This window comes from Leptonychotes weddellii, chromosome 6, assembly GCF_054177405.1.
Source record: "Leptonychotes weddellii isolate Sample4059 chromosome 6, ASM5417740v2, whole genome shotgun sequence".
NCBI lineage: Eukaryota > Metazoa > Chordata > Mammalia > Carnivora > Phocidae > Leptonychotes > Leptonychotes weddellii.
The window spans coordinates 113,680,615-113,700,373 of NC_138374.1; the positions used below are offsets into that span (position 1 = coordinate 113,680,615).

A 19,759-nucleotide genomic window follows, 5' to 3' on the forward strand; every position below is an offset into this window, starting at 1 on the left:
TTATTAATATTATATATACTTCATATGACACTTCTTAAGTTTATTATATGGCAAGACAGGAAACCCAATAGTGAGAGTGAGGTGCTGGACATGGTCAGATCCACAAGCTGTAGAAGCAGCCATAGGTTTTGATATACAGTCTGGCAAACACTGAGAAAAGACATACTGGGTTTTACTAAGTAGTGGTTCACCTGCAACAGAATAGCTCTCATGGATAATTGGAAGTTAATGATAACTAAGATTTTTACAGTACATGTGTCCTATCCTCACTGGCTTGTATTAGTAGTATTAGTATTAGCTCACTGAATGTCACCAAAGGAAATTAGAGACCATTGATTGTGTAGAGAAGATAGGCACCAACTAAGTTTATAGCATAGGAGATGATCTTTTACTCATGGAGCCTTGAATTTCTGTTATGAAGCAGGCACAGCTTGCTCTGGAAATGCTAGTGTAATACCTATCAAAATTTATAAATGTTCATCTTTTTTATGTTTTTATTATTTATTAAGGAGTTACGTGTCTTAAGCTTTCAAGTATTTCTATTTGGTCTTGCTCTGTGCTAGATCACTTTGTTAACTACCAAGGTATTAGAAAAATGGGAGGGAGCTACCTGAACTACTATAATTGCTTCGTGATATGTACCCATGCCTCAGGTCTTTGGTCCCTGCAACCCATCTCTACATTGCTGTTGGAGTAAAACACCCACAGCACCCTTAGGTTATACTACACCTCTGTCCAGAAGCCATCTATGACCACCTTCCCCACTCCCATCTTTGCCTGTAGAATAAATCCCAAGTCCTGTAACCTGACCTTCAAGATCTTTAATAATATATCTCTAGCTGACCTTTCCAGTGCTATCCATAGGCAGTGTCATCTACTAGCCAAGCTGCATTGCTTGGTTTCCCCAAACATGCCCTGAGCTTTCCTACCCCTGAACATTTATTTGCACCTTAAAATTCATTTCTGACCATCAAATGCTTATTGAGTGATTTCTGTTTTAAGCTATAGGATTTACCAGGATGAAGAAGCCTTTCTTTAGGTTTTCCTGTATAAAAAAAGTGAAAAGCAGTGGACCACTTCACTGTTCCCCCACCCCATGATAATTGCTCCCGTGTCTGTATCCCTCTAGCACTTCATACTTATCTCTGTTGTAACACTCACCATTTCAGCTGAGAACTCTAGGTTTATCATTTACTCCTAGATCTCTGCATGATGCCCGACACAGGACAAGCATTCACATTCATTAAATGCTTTTTGTTGGATACATCTAGGACATACAGGGGAATAGGAAGGCATATACATGAATAAAATACATGCCACATGAGAGAGATAAATGTTGTCAATGGTATTCACTAGTAAGAAAGATTATATTTAGTTTGCGGGATTATAACAACACTTTACATTTGGGTAGTGCTTTTTACTCTACAATGTACTTACAACCACACCCTGAGGGATGTATTATCACCACATTTTAGAGTGGGAAATTGACCCTGTAAGGGGTAAGGCAAACTGGGTCTCATAGCTGGCAAGTGGTGTGCCTGAGATCCTGACTTTGATCTGAGACTCCTCAGAGTAGCAGGGGCAAAGTGAAATGTGGAAATTATCTGCCTAAAAGGTGGAAGCTAAAGGTGTGGAAAAGGACAAGATTTCCCAAGGGAAAGATTGTAGAGAAAAGATGTACAAAAAAGAATCGTGGGGCATGCTCTGTTTAGGAGGTAAAAAGAGGCAAAGAAGGTATGGTCAGGGAGGTTGAGGAAAACCAGGATATGTGTTTCTGCATCAGAAAAGCCAGGGTAGGGGCTGCCTGTGTGGCTCAGTCGGTTAAGCGTCTGCCTTCAGTTCAGGTCATGATCCCAGGGTCCTGGGATCGAGCCCCATGTCAGGCTCCTTGCTTAGCAGGGAGCCTGCTTCTCCTCCTCCCTCCACCTGCCTCTCCCTCTGCCTTCCGTTCCCCCTGCTTGTGCATGCTCTCTCTCTCTGTCAAATACATAAAATCCTAAAAAGAAAGAAAGAAAAGCCAGGGTAGGAGTGGGAAGGGAGAGGTCAAGAAAGAGACAGCATTTAGGGAGTCTGGTAATCTCAGCAGTTTCTGTAGCCTGATGTAGGCAGAAGCTAGATGGTTCCAGCACGCTTCCCTGCTCCTTTCTGCCCGTTGAAGTTTTACTCATATTTCAAAGCCCAGCTTAAGTCAGCTTCCTTTATGAAGCCTATCATCACAGATACAAGCTTTCTCCCCTCCTCTGACTGGTAGCTATTTGTTTGAACCTCTTTTATATTACTTACATTACCTAGTAGTAGCGTTATTTCTGTTTGTTTCTCATCTCCTCTCTTCTTCCCCTACCAGCAAGTTTCAGAAGCACTGAAATGTATTGTGTGTCTTGTTTCTCTTTCTGTCTTCCATAATGCCTAGCACTGGGCCTTCTATATGGTAGGTCCCTATAAATATACATTATATATAAATGTTTATTGGAAAAATATGGGGAACTGGATTATGTCTAAACCTTTCCAAGTGATGCCCGACACATTATGTATGTACTGAACAAGTATTTGTTGAATGCATTTATCCTGTTTTTAAAGATTCACAGATACAACCTCATAAAATGACGGTTTTCATATGTCTTACATATAAATGTAGTTGTAAAGAATACTAATTCTCTTTTGGGGTGAATGTAAGCAGTTTGATTTGGATTTCTATTTTCCCCTTTCTTTTATTTATTTGACTTAAACATTTGGTATATTAGTTATCTATTGCTAAATAACAAGCCATCCTCAAATTTAGTGGTGCTTAAAGCAACTATTTATATAAACCCAATTCTATGGGTTGGCAATTTGGGAAGGGCTTCACTGGGATGGCTTTTCTTTCCTCCGTGTGGTAATACTGGGCTTACTCATGTGTTGGTGGTCAGTTGGTAAGTCAGCTGGGGGCTGGCTAGTCCCAGATGGCCTTACTCACCTTTCTGGTAGTTGGTTAGGATGTTTGAGGCAAGTGGGCCGTGTTCATCAAGCGGACTCTCCCCTGCTTCTTCACACGGCGGCTGGATTCCACAAGACGAGAGGGCAAGGTTCAGTGCACAAGCACTTTCCAAGCCTCTCCTTGTGTCACTTTACTAATATCCCAGTGGCCATAGAGAGTCACATTGCCAAGCCCAGAGTCAATCTGAGAGGCCACTACACAGGGGTATAGATTCATTGGGAGTTCTTACTATAATGATCTGTCACATTTGGGTAGTAAGGTATACTTCTTGGGGTTAGAGATATTCAGATAATATTGAAAGAATGCCTTGAATATTCATAATAACCACAAGAAATAACATTAATAATAAATTACTCTTTACTAGGGACTTATTATGGCCAGACATTGAACGATGCAATTTAAAAACATTATCTCTAGACTTTATAGCAACTCATAGGTAAGAATTAAAATTCCTGATTAATCAGTGAGAAAAGAGAGGTTCATATATGTTAAGTAAATTTGCCCAGTGTCACACAGCTAAAACGTGGCATAAATTTGTCATGTAATTCATAGGTGGATTACTCGGGGGCCCTGTTTCCAGAGTACATAGATCAGAAGGCCCCACCACACCTACTAGGTGCAGGCACTGACGTAGCAGTGAACGAGACAGACGGGGTTTCCACTTGATGGCCCTATAACATGGACTACTGTTATTTATTAAGAGGGTTTACCTACTACACTTCTGTAGTTTAACTCGCAATATCCTCTGTAATCCTTTCTACCTTTATTTCCTATTGTAATCCCAAGAATATTCATTACTTTAATTAGGCCTGCTTAAATTAGTCCTGCTTAGACTTAAATTTACTGACCAACAGATGTGTATATTTTGATTTCTGATTCATTACTCATACCCTTTCTTCCTCCTGCCAGTCGGTATTTGTCTTCCAATTTTCTCTATGGCATCTTTCCTTGTTGTTTCCTCCCTCAGAGGATTTACTCTGAACTCATAAAGCCCCGTTGATCCAACTCACCCAATTTAGCACCTAACTTATATATGATCTTCTATTGTTACTATTATCATTATGCATCTTATCTCATGTCTTGATTATAATTACCTAGAAAGCAAGATCTATCTGGTTTTTCCTGCCCAATCTCCCAAAACAGAGTAGATTCTTATTACGTACTTACTGACAAATTTTATATATGATACATAATGTGGAGAAAGTTTTCAGTTATATATCTGGGAATTGGAACCTACCAAGAAAGGAATTTTACCATTGAGTTTATTTCCTTTTGGCAACTTTGCTAGAGATTTCATTTTAGTTTGAGTCCAAGCATTACATGGCCCTAATAATCTGTTTTGATATGGGTAAACCTTTTCTGTTAGCAGAAAAGTACATGCATACACACAGATAAGGTTTTCATAGTTGCACTTGTTGCTTCTCTTGTCTTAAATAATAGATAAAAAGCCAGAAGCCATTGTCAACCATTCCAACTCTGAAAGCAAGAGTATTATCACGGAACAGATACCACCACCGGCTCAGAATACCTTCTCTGCCTCTTCAGCTAGGAGAGTGAGTATTTTGGAACTAATTTGAATATTATATTTCTCCTACTATGGTTACATACAGTTTGAAAGGCCTTAAAGATACATTTTTGCAAGATAATACAGATACATCTTGCCTGTCCTAGTCAGCTTAGGCTGCCATAACAAAATACCACCAACCAGGTGGCTTTAAACAACAGAAATTTATTTCTCCCAATTCCGGAGGCTGGGCTATCCAAGATCACGGGACTAACTGTGTCACACGGGGCTAGCTGAGTCAGTTCCTAGTGAGGAATCTCTTCCTAGTTTGCAGACAGCCACCTTACCGCCAAATATTATAGTCACAATGGGGATTAGAACTTCAAGGTATGGATGGGGGCGAGGGTGTGCACAAACATTGCTTTTATAACATTGCCTGCAAAAACTATAAATCCATCACCAAACAAATTTGGGTACAATGTGTTTAGATAACATAGGATATAGTGATCTGGGACCAAAGAATTTTGTCCATTGCTTATTTTCTTCGTATCTACGGCTAAGTAGGTAAGTATATATAAAGCTCAGACTGGGTTAGGAAGATAGCTAGCATTCAGTATTTTTTTTTTTTAAAGATTTTATTTATTTATTTGACAGAGAGAGAGACAGCGAGAGAGGGAACACCAACAGGGGGAATGGGAGAGGGAGAAGCAGGCTTCCTGCAGAGCAGGGAGCCCAATGGGGGGCTCGATCCCAGGACCCTGGGATCATGACCTGAGCTGAAGGCAGACATTTAACGACTGAGCCACCCAGGCGCCCCTAGCATTCAGTATTAATTGATTTGATGACTTATGTCCTTTTTTTTTTACATCTTGTTTAAAATTTTACTTTTATAAGTAAAGTCTTGGTAGTACTCATAATGAGTAGAGAGCAGAGGTAGAAAGAACTTGCTGAGGTACCAGAGACACCTCCTCCTGCAGTTTGGCCCAGGCTTCTGAGAAGCTATAGGCTTCTAGTCAGTGAGACAGAGTTGAATAATGACCTTGCTCTACAAAGGATACAATTAGTTTTGAGATTAAGAATTGATAATGAATTCTTGGGAAGAAAGCTGTTGAAAAAACTCCATGGTTTTATAGATACTAACTTACTGATCTTCTTAGTGCCTCATGAATTAAAAAGACAGGATTATGGTATCATTGTGGAGATGAGGAAACAAAGCCCTGGCTGCTTATTTATTCCTATGAGCATCACTTTGAATCTGTAGAGATGTCTCAGATAGGACACAGACCTCACTCCTCACTCCGGCATTTAGCTGTACCTCACATACTCCCACTGCTTCTAGGTGTGACTGGACTTCTTGCTTTCTTTTAATTTCTTTTATTTTATTTTTTTGTTTTATTTTTGAAAGAGAGTGTGTGTGTGACTCTCAGAGTCAGGGTGGCTTATAAAGAGCTGACATGATTGAGCCTCTACAGCTGGAAGGAGTACATAAATATATATATTCAGATGACTAATTAAAAGAGAAAATCTGAGTGTGAGCTGGAGATGAGTGATTTAGTGTTTATTGCATTTTCACTATACCAGGCAGTAAAGGTGGCCTGATACCTGGAGTAAGACCAAAGCCATCTTGCAGAGGTCCCCCAGATCCCAGGAATGGACTGTTGACTGCAGTTCTAAAGACCAGTTACTTCAGACTGGTGTTTGTTGGTTAACACTAGTCTATGATGTTTTCTGTGGTTTATGGCAGTTATGTAAGTTATGTAAGCTTTCCAGAAAGCTTTCTTTTCTGAGGTTAAAATGTTTTTCTTTTTTTAATGAAATGATAGTGTTGAAAATGGTAAGCAAGTTTTTGAAAGATGTTCTTCCGGCAAAATCTAAAAGATGGCAACTCTATGACTTCTACCATTTTTCTTCTTTTTTAATTTTGCTGCTCGGTGAAATCTGAAACACTTGGAACTGCTGCTCAAGATCAAATAAACTATTTTCTTGAAATAAGCAATTAGAATTTGAATGGAGTGAGTTTTAGTATTTTTATTAGTATTAACTTAAGTCAGCTTACCACAGTCTTATCACAGTACCTTAAAACATACTCATACATCGGCTCATTGTGTTTTCTAGTCTCCACATATTATAAGGAGGAATTAAGCTCATTATCACCATTTTACAGGTGAGCATGTTGAGACCTAGAGAAGTAAAATGCCCCATTTTCAGTTACACAGTGAGTCAAGCAAGAGAAGATATTTTTACTAGAACGTGGATCTCCTGGTGTTCTAGGTCAGTACTCATTGCTAAGAGAGCAAATAGTGTTTAATTTCTCAGAGAGCAACTCTGTCAGTAGGAGCACTGTTAAGAATCTGAGACTATTTCTGGCTCAGGGAGAAGGGCAGTCTTGAGCGGTTATTAGCATCTGCCAGGTGAGGAAGGGAACATTGGCAGAAAGCCTGCCATGTATTTGTTCTTGTACTGCCTTATATTGCCTCACTGAACTTAGTCAGTGTGGGAAAAGGCAAATAGGCTGAAAAGAATCATCAGGACCTTTTTTTTTTTTTCCCTTTTCTTTTCTTTTCTTTGCTTCTTCCCTCATAGTTCTCCTCCAGCCTTTTTAATAAGCCGGAAGAGCCCAAAGATGAATCTCCTTCTTCGTGGAGACTGGGACTCAGAAAAACTGGCAGCCAGAACATGCTGAGTGAGGTGGCCAATTCTAGGGAAGCTCTAAGGGACCGAGGCTCTTCCATCTACCGGTCATCATCAAGCCCTCGGATTTCTGCTCTGCTGGACAACAAAGATAAGGTGCAGTTTAGGCAGGGTACGGGGGAGTTCCTGGGCAGTTCCCGTCTGTGAAAATTCAGTCTCAGGAGCAAATGAAAGTGTGTTCTAGTCCCTGATTTGATTCTGGAAGTACAAAGCCTTTAAAGGGAGATGGCACATTGATAGTTTAATCAGTTAGCTATTTGCTTGCTATTATTACTCGGCCAAAAAAGAAAAACCTTTTATCTTTTGGCATATCTTATGTTCATTCTTCCTTACCCTCCTTACGTAGGGCAAATAAATAATAAAATAAAATAAAATAAATTTAGTCAGAAACATGAAAATTTGGACATGGCCTAAGGTTCCCTTGAACCAATACCAGTAATTTATTGTTTCAGTGTTTGGAAGCAAAGTTCCTTAGCCGGACTTTCGATCCTAATGAAGCTCAGGCAAATTAGCACTTAGAAAAAAATGTTTAAATGCCTTATTTTTTTCATTACTAGATGTATAACAGCTCATCCACATAATCATCCAAGATCAGTGCATTTTTATTTCTTAACTTTTGGTTCCAGATTTTCTAGGGCTTACCTGATGCTCTTCTCTGGGGTCAGGTCTGCCCTGTAACCGTAGTCCCCTGCTCAATATTGTTTCTGGAGACTCCTCAAGGAGATGAGTCATATTGGTTGGATGAATTCTGCAGCATATTTGTTGTGCATGAAGCTGCATTTCAAAGAGAAGATAGGCTGGGGAAGAAATAAGGCTTATTTCATTAAGAACTTTAGAGTGGAGCTTTCTGTGTGGCTTTTCAAAGGCTCCATCTCTCTTGGCAGGGCTGTTGGCTTTGTGTAATTTGTGCTGCTGTTTTCCTTTTTTGATCGTTTTGGCCTTTCCCATGAGAATTATTTCCCGGTATATTGGTCTTTTAATGGAGGAGAGGTAGGAATTAGCCTTTGAAAGGTAACCTTTTGTAATACCACTCAAACCAGAATTGGTATTGGATCTAGAAATAAAATGATATAGGTGTATTGATCTCTGCTTTTTTACCCAGAATGTTACACCGTGTCAGTATTGTACCTTCTCTGTGTTTTACTTGTTTTGATTTTACAGGAGAGAGAAAACAAAAGCTATTTTAGTTCACTAGCGCCCCGGAAGCTCAGCAGCACGAGTGACATTGAAGAAAAGGAGAACAGGTAATCCTAATGCAGTCCAAAAGATGGTCCTCTGTAACTTTCCTAGGCATAGTGATGCCTTGGCCATCGCTCTGCAGCCATCTCTCCGCAGGTGCCCTTAGCACATTATGAATTGTTTATTCCTTCTGCTTAGAGCTCCTCCCAGCCCTTGTTCTCTTGCTTTGCCCTTCGCCCCTCAGGCTCTCACTTCAGCTTGGGTCTTACTGTCTTTAGGAAGTCTTCCCCGGCCCTTCCAAGGGTGAATTTGTTTTAGTACACCAGCAGGCTCTGTAAAGGTAGGGTCTATGTCTGGTTTCTCAGGGACCCCTAGTGCCTAGCACACGACCTATTCCATGGTAAACACTAAAGATATTGTTATTTAATTAGTGATCAACTTCTAATGTGTATGTACATAAAATTTCAAGTCTTCCTCATCAGTTAAAATGAATGTGAGGATTTTGAGGTATTGCTGCATCTCAGAACAGAACCTGATCGAGAACCTTGCTTTTTAAGGTGTGGTCTTCCCAACCAGCAGCATTGGTTTCACCTGGAAGCATGTTAAAAATGCAGAATCTCAGGCCCCACCTCAGACCTGCTGAATTAGAACTTGGGTTTTAACAAAAATTCTCTAGGTCATTCAAATGCACATTGAAGTTTGAGAAGGACTGCTCCGGAGAGCCGCAGCTTTGGTCGCAAAGGCCCTGAGTGAACAGTTGTGAATTAGAAATCCTACTACAGCCCTTTCCTGGACGACTTTTATTTATAACACTAAGTAGACTTCTAGCAGGTTCTTCTCTTTTCCTCCTCTGTGCTAGTTACCTCTTTCCCTTGTGACAGACTTCCTCATCTTCCCCATCATCCTCTTCTCTGCTTACTTATGAACAACCTGTTGGCTTTGTAAAGCCCTTTAAAGGAGAAACAAAAGTGAGTTCTCATTACCAAAGAATTGGAGACCTTTGATAAAAGGATTTGGTACCTGTTGAAGTTAGTTGGCTTTGAAGTTGATAAAAGAAAGCAGGCAGTAGTAATACTTGACCCATTCTCTATGTATACAGAAAACAGGTTTATATAAAACCAAGTATCACTTGAAAAGTGTGTCTATTTCTTTAGCCATCATATTACAGTTTCTGTCCCTGGCTCTTCTCTCCCAACACCCCCCCCGGCCCCCCCACCGACGGAGAAGCAGACTCCACGCTGAGCAGGGAGCCTGATGTGGGGCTTGATTCTAGGACCCTGAGATCATGACCTGAGCCAAAGGCAGATGCTTAACCAACTGAGCCTCCCAGGCACCCCTCCCAGTTTGCATTGTATCGTGGACAAAACTGGTGGTAGGAATCAGTGCTTTGTTTTATTTTTCTTTCATGCCTCTACAGAGAATCAGCTGTTAATCTAGTGAGGAGTGGTTCCTATACACGGCAGCTGTGGAGGGATGAAGCAAAGGGAAGTGAAACTCCACAGACAGTTGCTCCTTCTACCTATGTATCAACCTACTTGAAAAGGTACCAGGTTCCATGGGGTGGGAGATGATTTTTCTTCACTCTGGTCATGGGTGTATGGGTAATAATTGCATGCCGTTTTATATCCAATTAGCACCACGAAAATGAATCAAAAAATGAATTACTTTTAGATTTCTTGGGAGTAACATCTTGACTAATTTTAAATTAACATTAATTTATTTTCCTAACTGAATTAAAGTAAGCTAATTCCAAATTCTCACCACAGACAGATCTGAATTTATACTCTCTCCTCTCAGTCCTATTAAAATCTTCAACTGGAAGTGACTTCTAGTAATCCCTGAGCAGGACTGAATTTAAATCACCTTTGTCCAGTAGCTAGCTTTCCTTTTTCTAAAACTAGAGTAGTTCCCATCTCAAGTTACATTTTTATGGGGAGGAAGGGAGGGACCCTATAGGGTGGTGAGGGGGGTAGGTAACGGGGACAGTTTTGAATTGCATTAAAGAAGTTTCATATTGAAGCCTGTTAATTTAGGGACTTGAGTTGTTTTTTTTTTTATGACTTTAATGGCCCTCAGATCCATCAAGATGTGAAACTCGCAAGTTTGGTGCAGAGAAGGTACATGGGTTTCCTTCCCCTTTTCTCATCTGTATTCTCTTTTCTGCAATTATTTTCTTTGCCATGTACCAGCCAGCAAGCAAAGCACCTTTGCCAGAGCCATTAAACTATAAGATATACTTAATTAGTATTTTAATTTGAACTTTGCTGCTGATGTCAAGAGTCTGATTCTCATTTCTTACTTTGAATTCTTTCTTCACTTTTATTTACTCAACCCCTCCAACTGCCTCTTCATGCCGTGGGCTTCATCATTAGGTCTTATAGGATTGGTTGGCTGCCCAAGAAACAGCCTTTTGCCATAAACTATGTGTTTGGGTTCAAAACTTATTTCCACTTGATTAGAGGAATCTTGTCAACTAGTTAATATCAGAACATGGGAACTAGTAAGCTATAAAACAAACAGCCAGTGTAGCCTTTTGATGGTCTTCAGTTCTGCAGAGATAATTCAGCGTTCTCACTGAAGCTTCATTATATATACAAACTCAGTGTTTTTGGCTTAATGAAGCTATCACTTATTTGTCTTCAGGACTAAGGTCTTAGTCTGTCTAGATACATCACTACTCCTTGTGGTTGCATCCAAGACCAAGAAAACTTTTCTAAGAAAATAACGTTCTAGTACTAGGAAAGAGAGAAAGCTGCATTTAATTTCCAAGCATGTTGTTACATTGTGGTGGGGTTGTTCTTTTTCGTGATCCAAATCATTAACAAATGGGTTGAGTGAGTAGCCTCTGGAGAGATAGGTACAGTTGGCACAATTATGGTAAACAGAGGAGAAAGGGAATGCTTCTATTTAGGGTGGAAAGCTTGCTTAATTATGTGAGTGCTTTTTGAAAGAAGATCCACAACTTGCTTCATGCTTTGGATTTCCAAACTTATGTCACCCTTAAAGCATTTTTTGATTATACAAAATCTCATTTTATGATCTTTTCCAAAGGGAATTGTATGCTATCACTATTTAAAAAAGAAAATGCGAGAAGACATTTGGCCCTCTTGGGCTCCACCGGGCCTCAGCATACTTTACATTTTCTAGTTCATCTCTTGTCCTTAGGCAGAAATTCCTTTCCTGTGTCCCAGTAAAATGCATCTTAAAGTAAAAGGCTTCAAAGCTTGTTTTGGTCACCCCTGCTAGTGTCTCATTATTATAATAGTAAAAATGGTTTTTTTTAAATTCTAATCCAAATAATTTTTTGCCTCAATTGAGATGGTTCTTACTTACCTTCATTTGAAACAAAGGAAAGTTGCCTTCTGCCGCCCATGCAATATTATTTTCTAGACTTAAAACTTTGAATCCTCCCAAGACTAGGCTAAATAACCACAGTTCTCAGACACTTTTTTTTCCCACAGAGCTTTTTTATTCTTCTCCACTCTTTAATTTTAAATTTCTACTCCAAAACCTCCAAATTCTTGGTCTTACTTTAGCTTCTGCAGTGCTACTTCTGTATCAGGTAGACATTTGGGATTGCATGATTTTTTTGCCTTGGGGTTTGTTGGGAATTACTTTTTCTAATAAAATTATTCTATTTGCTAATATTTCTTAGCCCCTATTCTGTTCCTATATACTATTCTTCTGCTTTCTCTTATTGCATATCATCTCTCCTCCATGTTCCTTCACTCTTTCGGATGATTGACAGATGCCTGCTTGCTGCCGGTGACCCAGCTCTAGCTGGAGTTGATCACTCACTCCACTTCCCAGTTGCCATACCCTCTCTTTGGTCTACATTCCTTTTAAATGCACAATCTGGGGGGGAAGGTGGTGCTGGGAAATGGTGGGTGAGCAGCATGTCCTGAAGAAAGTGACTGTGTGCTGTTTTGCAGTGCTTCCTTTGGTAGAAGTAGTGACCCCACAAGTCCCTACATTTCAGCCAATCGCAATTCATCTGCTACCTCACCCATTACCATTGGTTCATCTACCTCTCGGGGCAACAAGTGGCAACCTGCCTCTTCTTGCCCTGCACCAATCAGTGCAAACACTACTGCATCTGCACACCATGGCAGGTAAGGCTTCTTGGGGCCATTTGAGTTACAGTCATCAAAACTCATGCCTCTGGATGCACATATGAGATTCAAACCAAAGAGACTTTGGCACTGGGGAAGCAAGTTTGAATTCTTGTGAAAATGTCCATGATTTAACGCGGAGGTTTTGTTTGGACTTGTATTAGCCACTCAGCAGTTGCTCATTGAAAAATCATAGGGTACATATCTTGGTACTTGGTGTTTAGGCATCAACTTAAAATGACCGCTTTTGTGTGATTACTATGTAAGGGTCTCATCCTATTATGGGAAAGCACATATTAAAAATATCCCCACACTTCACTTACATTAATTTCCCAGTGAGTAGGAATCTCTTCTACTTACTCTTTTTTTCAGAGGATGGCATACAAACCCAAATCAGAAGAAAAGCTAGCTCTTGTTCCAAAAGCTTCCTATAGCTTTCTGAAAATTCCCAGCCAATGAGAGCATTTTGCTGGAAACACGCGGGAGGGAAGAGATTTATGTTTGTATAAATTTGTCTAGATTTGTGGTATTCTTGGGGCCGTGGTGTCCAGTCTGCCTAAGGGGTAGCATGGGGGTAGCCTGTCCGGGGCTTCATCGTGAAAGCACGATAGGACTTCAGCTGTGGTTTTGGCTATAGCTTTCAACCCTGTATGTGTGCACAGAGACCCTTTTACTTTGGGGTATGACAAAGGGACTTCTTTTTGAGGGCTTGTTTCTAGAACTGACACAAAGAAAATGAAAAACATTAATGATGATAGTGTTGCTTGTTGCTGCAAGAACACTGTTGATGGTAGTACTTGATTGATTTTTGTCCATTTATTAGATTTCTTTCCTTAAAATAAGTGGTGATCATTTGTTCCAGGAGGGATAGGCTTAAGATGGATTATTAATAATAATACTGATAATTATGTAGAAATTTATTAGGTCCTCATAATAATTCATCTGCACAGACATAGTAAATATTATACCATAGATGAAGAAACTGAAACACAGGTTACTTGCTTAAGTATTAAGAGCTGAGACTAGGGAAAAATAGTAACGGCTGCCATTTGTTGAACCCTATCACGTGCCAAGCATTGGCTTAGATACTTACAAAAATTACATGAGCAATTGGTTTACTCACATGTAACAGTAAAGCTAAATAATTGAGGCTAAAATATGATAAAGGTTTATTTTTTTTTTCCTCTCACTTAAGAAAGTCCAGAAATAGGCAGGGCTGGCACCACAGCTTCAAAGTCCTTAAAGAATCCTGGATCCTTCTGTCTTTCTGCCTCACAATCCTTAGATCATGCTTCCATTTCCACAGGTTGCCTCATGACAGAAAATAGCTGCTGAAGCTCTAGCTGACATGACTGCATTCTAGGCAGGAAGAAGAAAGAAAGGGGGAAATACAAAAAGAGAGAAGGCCTCTGAACTGAGGTTTTCCCCCAAAGCACTAATTTTCTACTTATGCCTCATTGGCTACCTCTAGCAGCCAGGGAGACTTTGGAAAATGTGAATTTTTAACTAGGTGCAATGCTGCCCTCAATAATTTACGGGTTCTGTTAGGAAGAAAAGGAAAATGAATATAGGTTGGGCAACTCGCTATCTCAGGCACACATATATTGTTTATAAAGAGGCCTCCAGCGTATGAAGTACCATTTTTATTTTATGGATGTAGAAACTGAGACCCAAAACTTAATCATCTGCCCAAGGTCACATATCTAGTAAGGAACTGAGGCAGGGTTTGAACCTAGATTTGTCCATGTCAGAGATCCTATTTCACTGTTTTGTTTCCACTGAGCTTGTGTTTTATTCTGAGCTCAATACTAATGTTCTTCATACATTATTTTATTTAGTTATCACAAGACCACTGCATTTTAAGGTATCATTATTCCCGTTTTACAGATGAAGAGACTAGAGAGGTTAACTTGGCTGAAATGTAGCCCCACATGGTTCCAGAGCCTCTGACCCCTGCTCTGCAGCTTTTCCTATTTTTTTTTTAAGATTTTATTTATTTATTAGAGAGAGAGAGAGTGAGAGAGAGAGCATAAGCAGGGGGAGCAGAGGCAGAGGGAGAAGCAGACTTCCCGCTGAGCAGGGAGCCCGATGTGGGACTCGATCCCAGGACCCTGGGATCATAACCTGAGCTGAAGACAGACGCTTAACCAGCTGAGCCACCCAGGCATCCCTTCCTATTCTGCTCTTAACATTCTACTTATAAAATTATACCACATATCAAAATAATAGTACAAGTTCTATTCTGTAATTCAATAAAATAAAAACCCTTGGCATTTCCACAGCAGAAAAAATCTCAGGGAGAACAAAACATGTTATTAACCTAAAAAGAATGTCAGGTAAGGTTTTTTTGTTGTTGTTTTTTTATGTTATGTTAATCACCATACATTACATCATTAGTTTTTGATGTAGTGTTCCATAATTCATTGTTTGCGTATAACACCCAGTGCTCCATGCAGTACGTGCCCATCCCCTCACCCCCCTCCCCTCTAGAACCCTCTGTTTCTCAGAGTCCATAGTCTCTCATGGTTCATCTCCCCCTCTGATTTCCCCCCCTTCATTCTTCCCCTCCTTCTATCTTCTTTTTTTTTTTTTTTTAACATATAATGTATTATTTGTTTCAGAGGTACAGGTCTGTGATTCAGCAGTCTTACACAATTCACAGCGCTCACCATAGCACATACCCTCCCCAATGTCTGTCACCCAGCCACCAATTTTTTATAGTTTGGTTCTGGCTAATTTTATTCATGTGTCCTATAGACTCATACATTTTATAAGTCTGAGGAATTTAATTTCACCTTTTTTCTGAGTCATTAATTGCTTCTGGAGAAGTGGCTTGTGTTTTTTAGATACCACTTCAAAACTGTTCTATATTTATAATTGCATCTAGGTACCATATTTAGATTTTTTACAATCTGATTATTGCTTTCAAGCTTATTCTAATGATGTGATTATTTGAAAATGAGCTTATAGCTACTTATAAGCATTTCTGGTAATTGTGAGTAGGTGAAAAAAAACAAACAGATTTTTAGCATTCCTTATCTTCATTGCTTTTCCCATCTCTGTGAATATCAATTTTGGATCTCTGTTACCCCAGCAACAAGCTGTGACATCACAAATGATAGCTTTTTGGGTGGAGAGCCAATGGTTGCTCTCAACTCTTTGTTAAGAAACAAAGATCTTGTTTTCATGTAAATGAGCTTAATTATACAGCTTGCTGTTGGAAAGTCTGCAGTTAAGGTTACATATAGAATCTTACTAGTTTTTGTTTCTGTTGCTCATGTATGCACTTAAGAATACAGGCTATCAGGCATTTGGTTAAATAGAAAGAGAGCAGTTGCTGAGCTAGGTGGGAAAGAAGTAAACATATGAGGTTGTATTTATCAAATATCTCTGGAATCCAAGAAGATGGTCATCTAATCCAGGCTGAGGACTACCAAAGACTCTCACTGCCAAGAATTAAGGGGCAGGTGGAGAATAATATCGTAAGTGACTTTAGCGTTGTTTTCATGTGTGTGGAGAGGCCCTGCCTCTGTGTGTGTGTGTGGAGACCAGATGGTGCTCAGGAGTCATTTAAAGCATTCTTGCATATGTTACTATCTTCCTTGTGCCATAGCTCATTTTTAAAAAAATTTTTAATCTCAAGCAAAAAAAATTTTTTTTCATGAAATATAACTCTTTGGGCAGAGGATATCAAACTAAATGTATAATCATACTGTTGTAAGAATTAAGAGCTCAGAATTTAAAAAACCAGTCAACCAGCCAACAAAATTGGAGCAAGAAGATTCTCTAGTTAAACTTACCTCAAACCCTCTGTCTGTGTGCTAGTGCTTTGTTGTGTAGCATGCTTAACCATTCTCTTTCTGCTTGTGCTTTTGTGTGTCTGTGTTTTTGATTTCAGGACTCCTTACAAATCCCAGGCTGACTCAACAGCAGAGAAAACAGCAGACAATGTCTCTTCTAGCACCCCGCTCTGTGTGATCACTAACCGCCCTCCACCTAACACTGCCAATGGGGTTACAACTGCCACTCTGCTCTCCACTCCTGGAACAGACTCCTCTGTGGAAGCCAGGGACAGGAGGAGGTATGTTCTATACTGATTTCATTTGCGGGGTTCTGCTTTGAGGTAGGAGATAAAGGAGTGGGTGCGAAGTCTTTCCCCCAATCCCAGATACATTTATGAAAGTAGATCTTTATATTACAGTTTGGGTTTTCTATTTTGCCTCTGGGAGATTTTTGACAGAGATCTTAATTATTTCTGATAATATTTAACATAGATACTTATTCTGTTATGAATATAGGCATATCTTTTTTCTATTTGTCTTATAAAAGAAATCAGGATCAGGCATTATTTCCCCATTTTGTGATGGAGAACCTGAAGCACAGAGAAGGATCTTTTCTTTTGTTCTGAGGAGTCCGTGAAGATTTCTCTGGCAGGAAAGAAAAGCAGTATCATGAAAAAGGCTCAGAGAAATAAAGCTAGGATATCATTTTAATTAATTTAAGAATACCGGAAAAAGAACTGAATAGAATATGATGATATGGTAGAAGGATAGTGACTAGTTACTGTACAGTTTCTTTAGAGAAAAATTATGAGAGGGCAGTCATGAATTGGCACAGGAGAGATTTAAGGTAGAAGCTAAGAAGAACTTTTTGATTGTCATTATTAGGAGATGTTCCAAGATGTGACCAAGAAGAATGGGACATTTTCTCCCACTTGAAAAAGTGTAAAAAATAGAATGCACTCCATTTGGCTGTTTCAGATCTACTTAAAAACTGAAGCCATACTTATCCCTTTTTTAAGACTATAAAAGGAAATGAAATCTTATCAAAATTTAGATTTCAGTTTGGCTTCATTTTCTTTTGACTATCCAAAGGAAGAAGATTTTATGTTTGTGAGTGTGTATGTATGTGTAATAAGTCAAGAAGTCTTATCATCTACAAGATACAACGAGTTGAACTTTTTAGATGTTTGTTTATTATAAAGACAGTTCTAAAATTAAAATTTTGAGAAGTGGAAGGGAGATGTTAAGTGAGTTGAAAAATTGTGGTTTTTTCTTCCTTTCTTTTCCTTCCTTTCTTTTTTCATTTCTTTGTATAAAAATAGAAGAAAGTCAGTTTTCTGGGCTAACAGGTTGCAGAGCATCATCTTTTCATTGGTTTCCAGCCAAGGAAATTTTAATAAATTGATCTTGAATATTTAATGTTTATATATTTAATAGCTCAGATGGGGAAATTAGGTATTATTAGTTTCATCTAGGAACTAAATGCAAAAGTAATATTTTCTGAATATTAGCTGAAAAAAACTCCCTTTAAAAAATTCCTTCTGAAAAAAAAAAAAAATTCCTTCTGGGCTGAGACAAGTAAAATGAGTTAAATTCATCATTAAGATTATGATCCCTGTAAGGATGTGTAAATCAGGCTTTTTATCAAACTGCATTATTAAATATTTAATTGCATGCACCATTATTTAGAGAAACCTAGAGAGACAGTTACTGTCTTCTGGGATTTTTATAACCTATGAACAATAAGATAGCACCTGCTACAGATTTTAATTTTGTTTTAGAAGTTTTACTTAAGCCACAAATAGTTATTGATTATATACTGTGTACCATGTATTCTCACTAGGACATAATTCCTCAAGAAGCAGCAAATATAAGAAGAATTAAATCAAAATATCACTGAATTATGTGAATTTGGTGTATCAAGATAAGTGAATTTTTAGGATGGCACAAGATAATAAACGGGGATATTAGATAATAAATAATCTTAGACAAGTTAAATAGGGTAATGGCACAAGATAAATAAATAAGAAGGTATTACATAAAGAGCTGTTGGACTCAGTCACTAGCATTCATTCTTTTCAAAATATTTGAACATTTGCCATTGCAAAGTACTATGATGAACCCAGGTAATACAGCAGTGAACAAGGAAAACAATCTCAGCCCTCGGGGAATGTATGTGATAGTGAAGAAAAACAAACACTAAATAATTGTGATATATACTATGAAGAAGTAGTGTGAGTTGTTATGACAGAAGATCTGCCTACAGAAGACTTCCCTTCTCCTGCAGAAGGTTATCTTAAGGGTATGATCCTCTTGTGGACAAATAATAGCTAGGAAAAGGGGATAAGCATTTCTGGCAGAAAATATGGCTGTTGAAAAGCCACTAAGGTGGGAAGGTGCTTGATCCTTTGGAGAATTTGAGAGAAGATGTTGTGGCTCTGGGGTAGAGAGTTAGGGAAAGAGCAGTCTAAGGTGAGGCTTGAGGAATAAATAGGAGCTATATCATACAAAGTCTTACAGCTGAAGACAAAGATTTTGGATATATATGTTAAGAACCATGATGAGCTACTGGAAGCATTTTTTTTTTTTTGAACAGCTTTATAAAGATATAATTTATATATACCATATAATTTAAGGTGTACAGTTCAGTCATTTTTTGGTATATTCACAGATATGTGCAATGATTACCACAGTCAATTTTAGGACATTTTCATCATCTTAAAAAGAAATCCCATACCTTTAATTATTGTCCCCCCTACTCCCACCCCATCTTCCCATTCCCTAGACCTCAGCAACTACTGATCTATTTTCTGTTTCTGTAGAGTTGCCTGTTCTGGACATTTCATGTAAATGGAACCAATATGTGGTCTTTTGTGACTGACTTCTTTCACTTAGAATAATATTTTCAAGGTTCATCCATGTTGTAGCATGTATCAGCACTTTATTCTTTTTATTGGCCAAACACTATTCCATTGTGTGGATATACTGCATTTTGTTTGCCACTCCTAAGTTGGTGGACATTTGGGTTCTTTCCACCTTTTGGCTATTTTGAATAATGTTACTATAAACATTCATGTACGAGTTTTTGTGTGGACATATGTTTTTCTTTCTTTTGGATATATATGTAGGAGTAGAATTGCTGGGTCATACAGAAAATATGCAAAAAGCAAAAGGATAACATGATCTGGTTTACGTTTTTTAGAATCCTGGCTTTTAAACTCTGGGTACAATATTCCATATGAATTGGACAGGGGAAGGATGGACAGGAATAGATGTGAGATGACCAGTAAGGACACCATTGCAAAAGAAGGGTGCATGAGGGCGCCTGGGTGGCTCAGTTGGTTAAGCGACTGCCTTCGGCTCAGGTCATGATCCTGGAGTCCCTGGATCGAGTCCCGCATCGGGCTCCCTGCTCGGCAGGGAGTCTGCTTCTCCCTCTGACCCTCCCCCCTCTCATGTGCTCTCTCTCATTCTCTCTCTCTCAAATAAATAAATAAAATCTTAAAAAAAAAAAAAA

At 38.9% G+C, this 19,759-nt stretch overlaps 1 protein-coding gene across 11 annotated transcripts in view; it reads left to right on the forward strand.

Annotated features, from left to right (window-relative positions):
- LOC102743929 (protein phosphatase 1 regulatory subunit 12B) overlaps positions 1–19,759 on the forward strand; it is a 144,778-nt gene that overhangs the window by 7,933 nt on the left and 117,086 nt on the right. For 6 of the 11 annotated variants that reach the window (XR_014146546.1, XR_014146545.1, XM_081824989.1 and 3 more), the window contains exons 6-10: positions 4,415–4,527; positions 7,062–7,265; positions 8,331–8,413; positions 9,766–9,891; positions 16,359–16,541. Coding sequence is in view for 9 of the 11 variants with exons in the window: in XM_081824989.1 (XP_081681115.1) it covers positions 4,415–4,527; positions 7,062–7,265; positions 8,331–8,413; positions 9,766–9,891; positions 16,359–16,541 (709 nt within the window). In the remaining 2 variants the exon portion in view is untranslated. Of the gene's footprint in view, positions 1–4,414; positions 4,528–7,061; positions 7,266–8,330; positions 8,414–9,765; positions 9,892–10,424; positions 10,466–12,280; positions 12,461–16,358; positions 16,542–19,759 lie in introns of those variants that run through there. The other 5 variants (XM_081824995.1, XM_081824994.1, XM_081824992.1 and 2 more) reach the window with 5 other exon arrangements.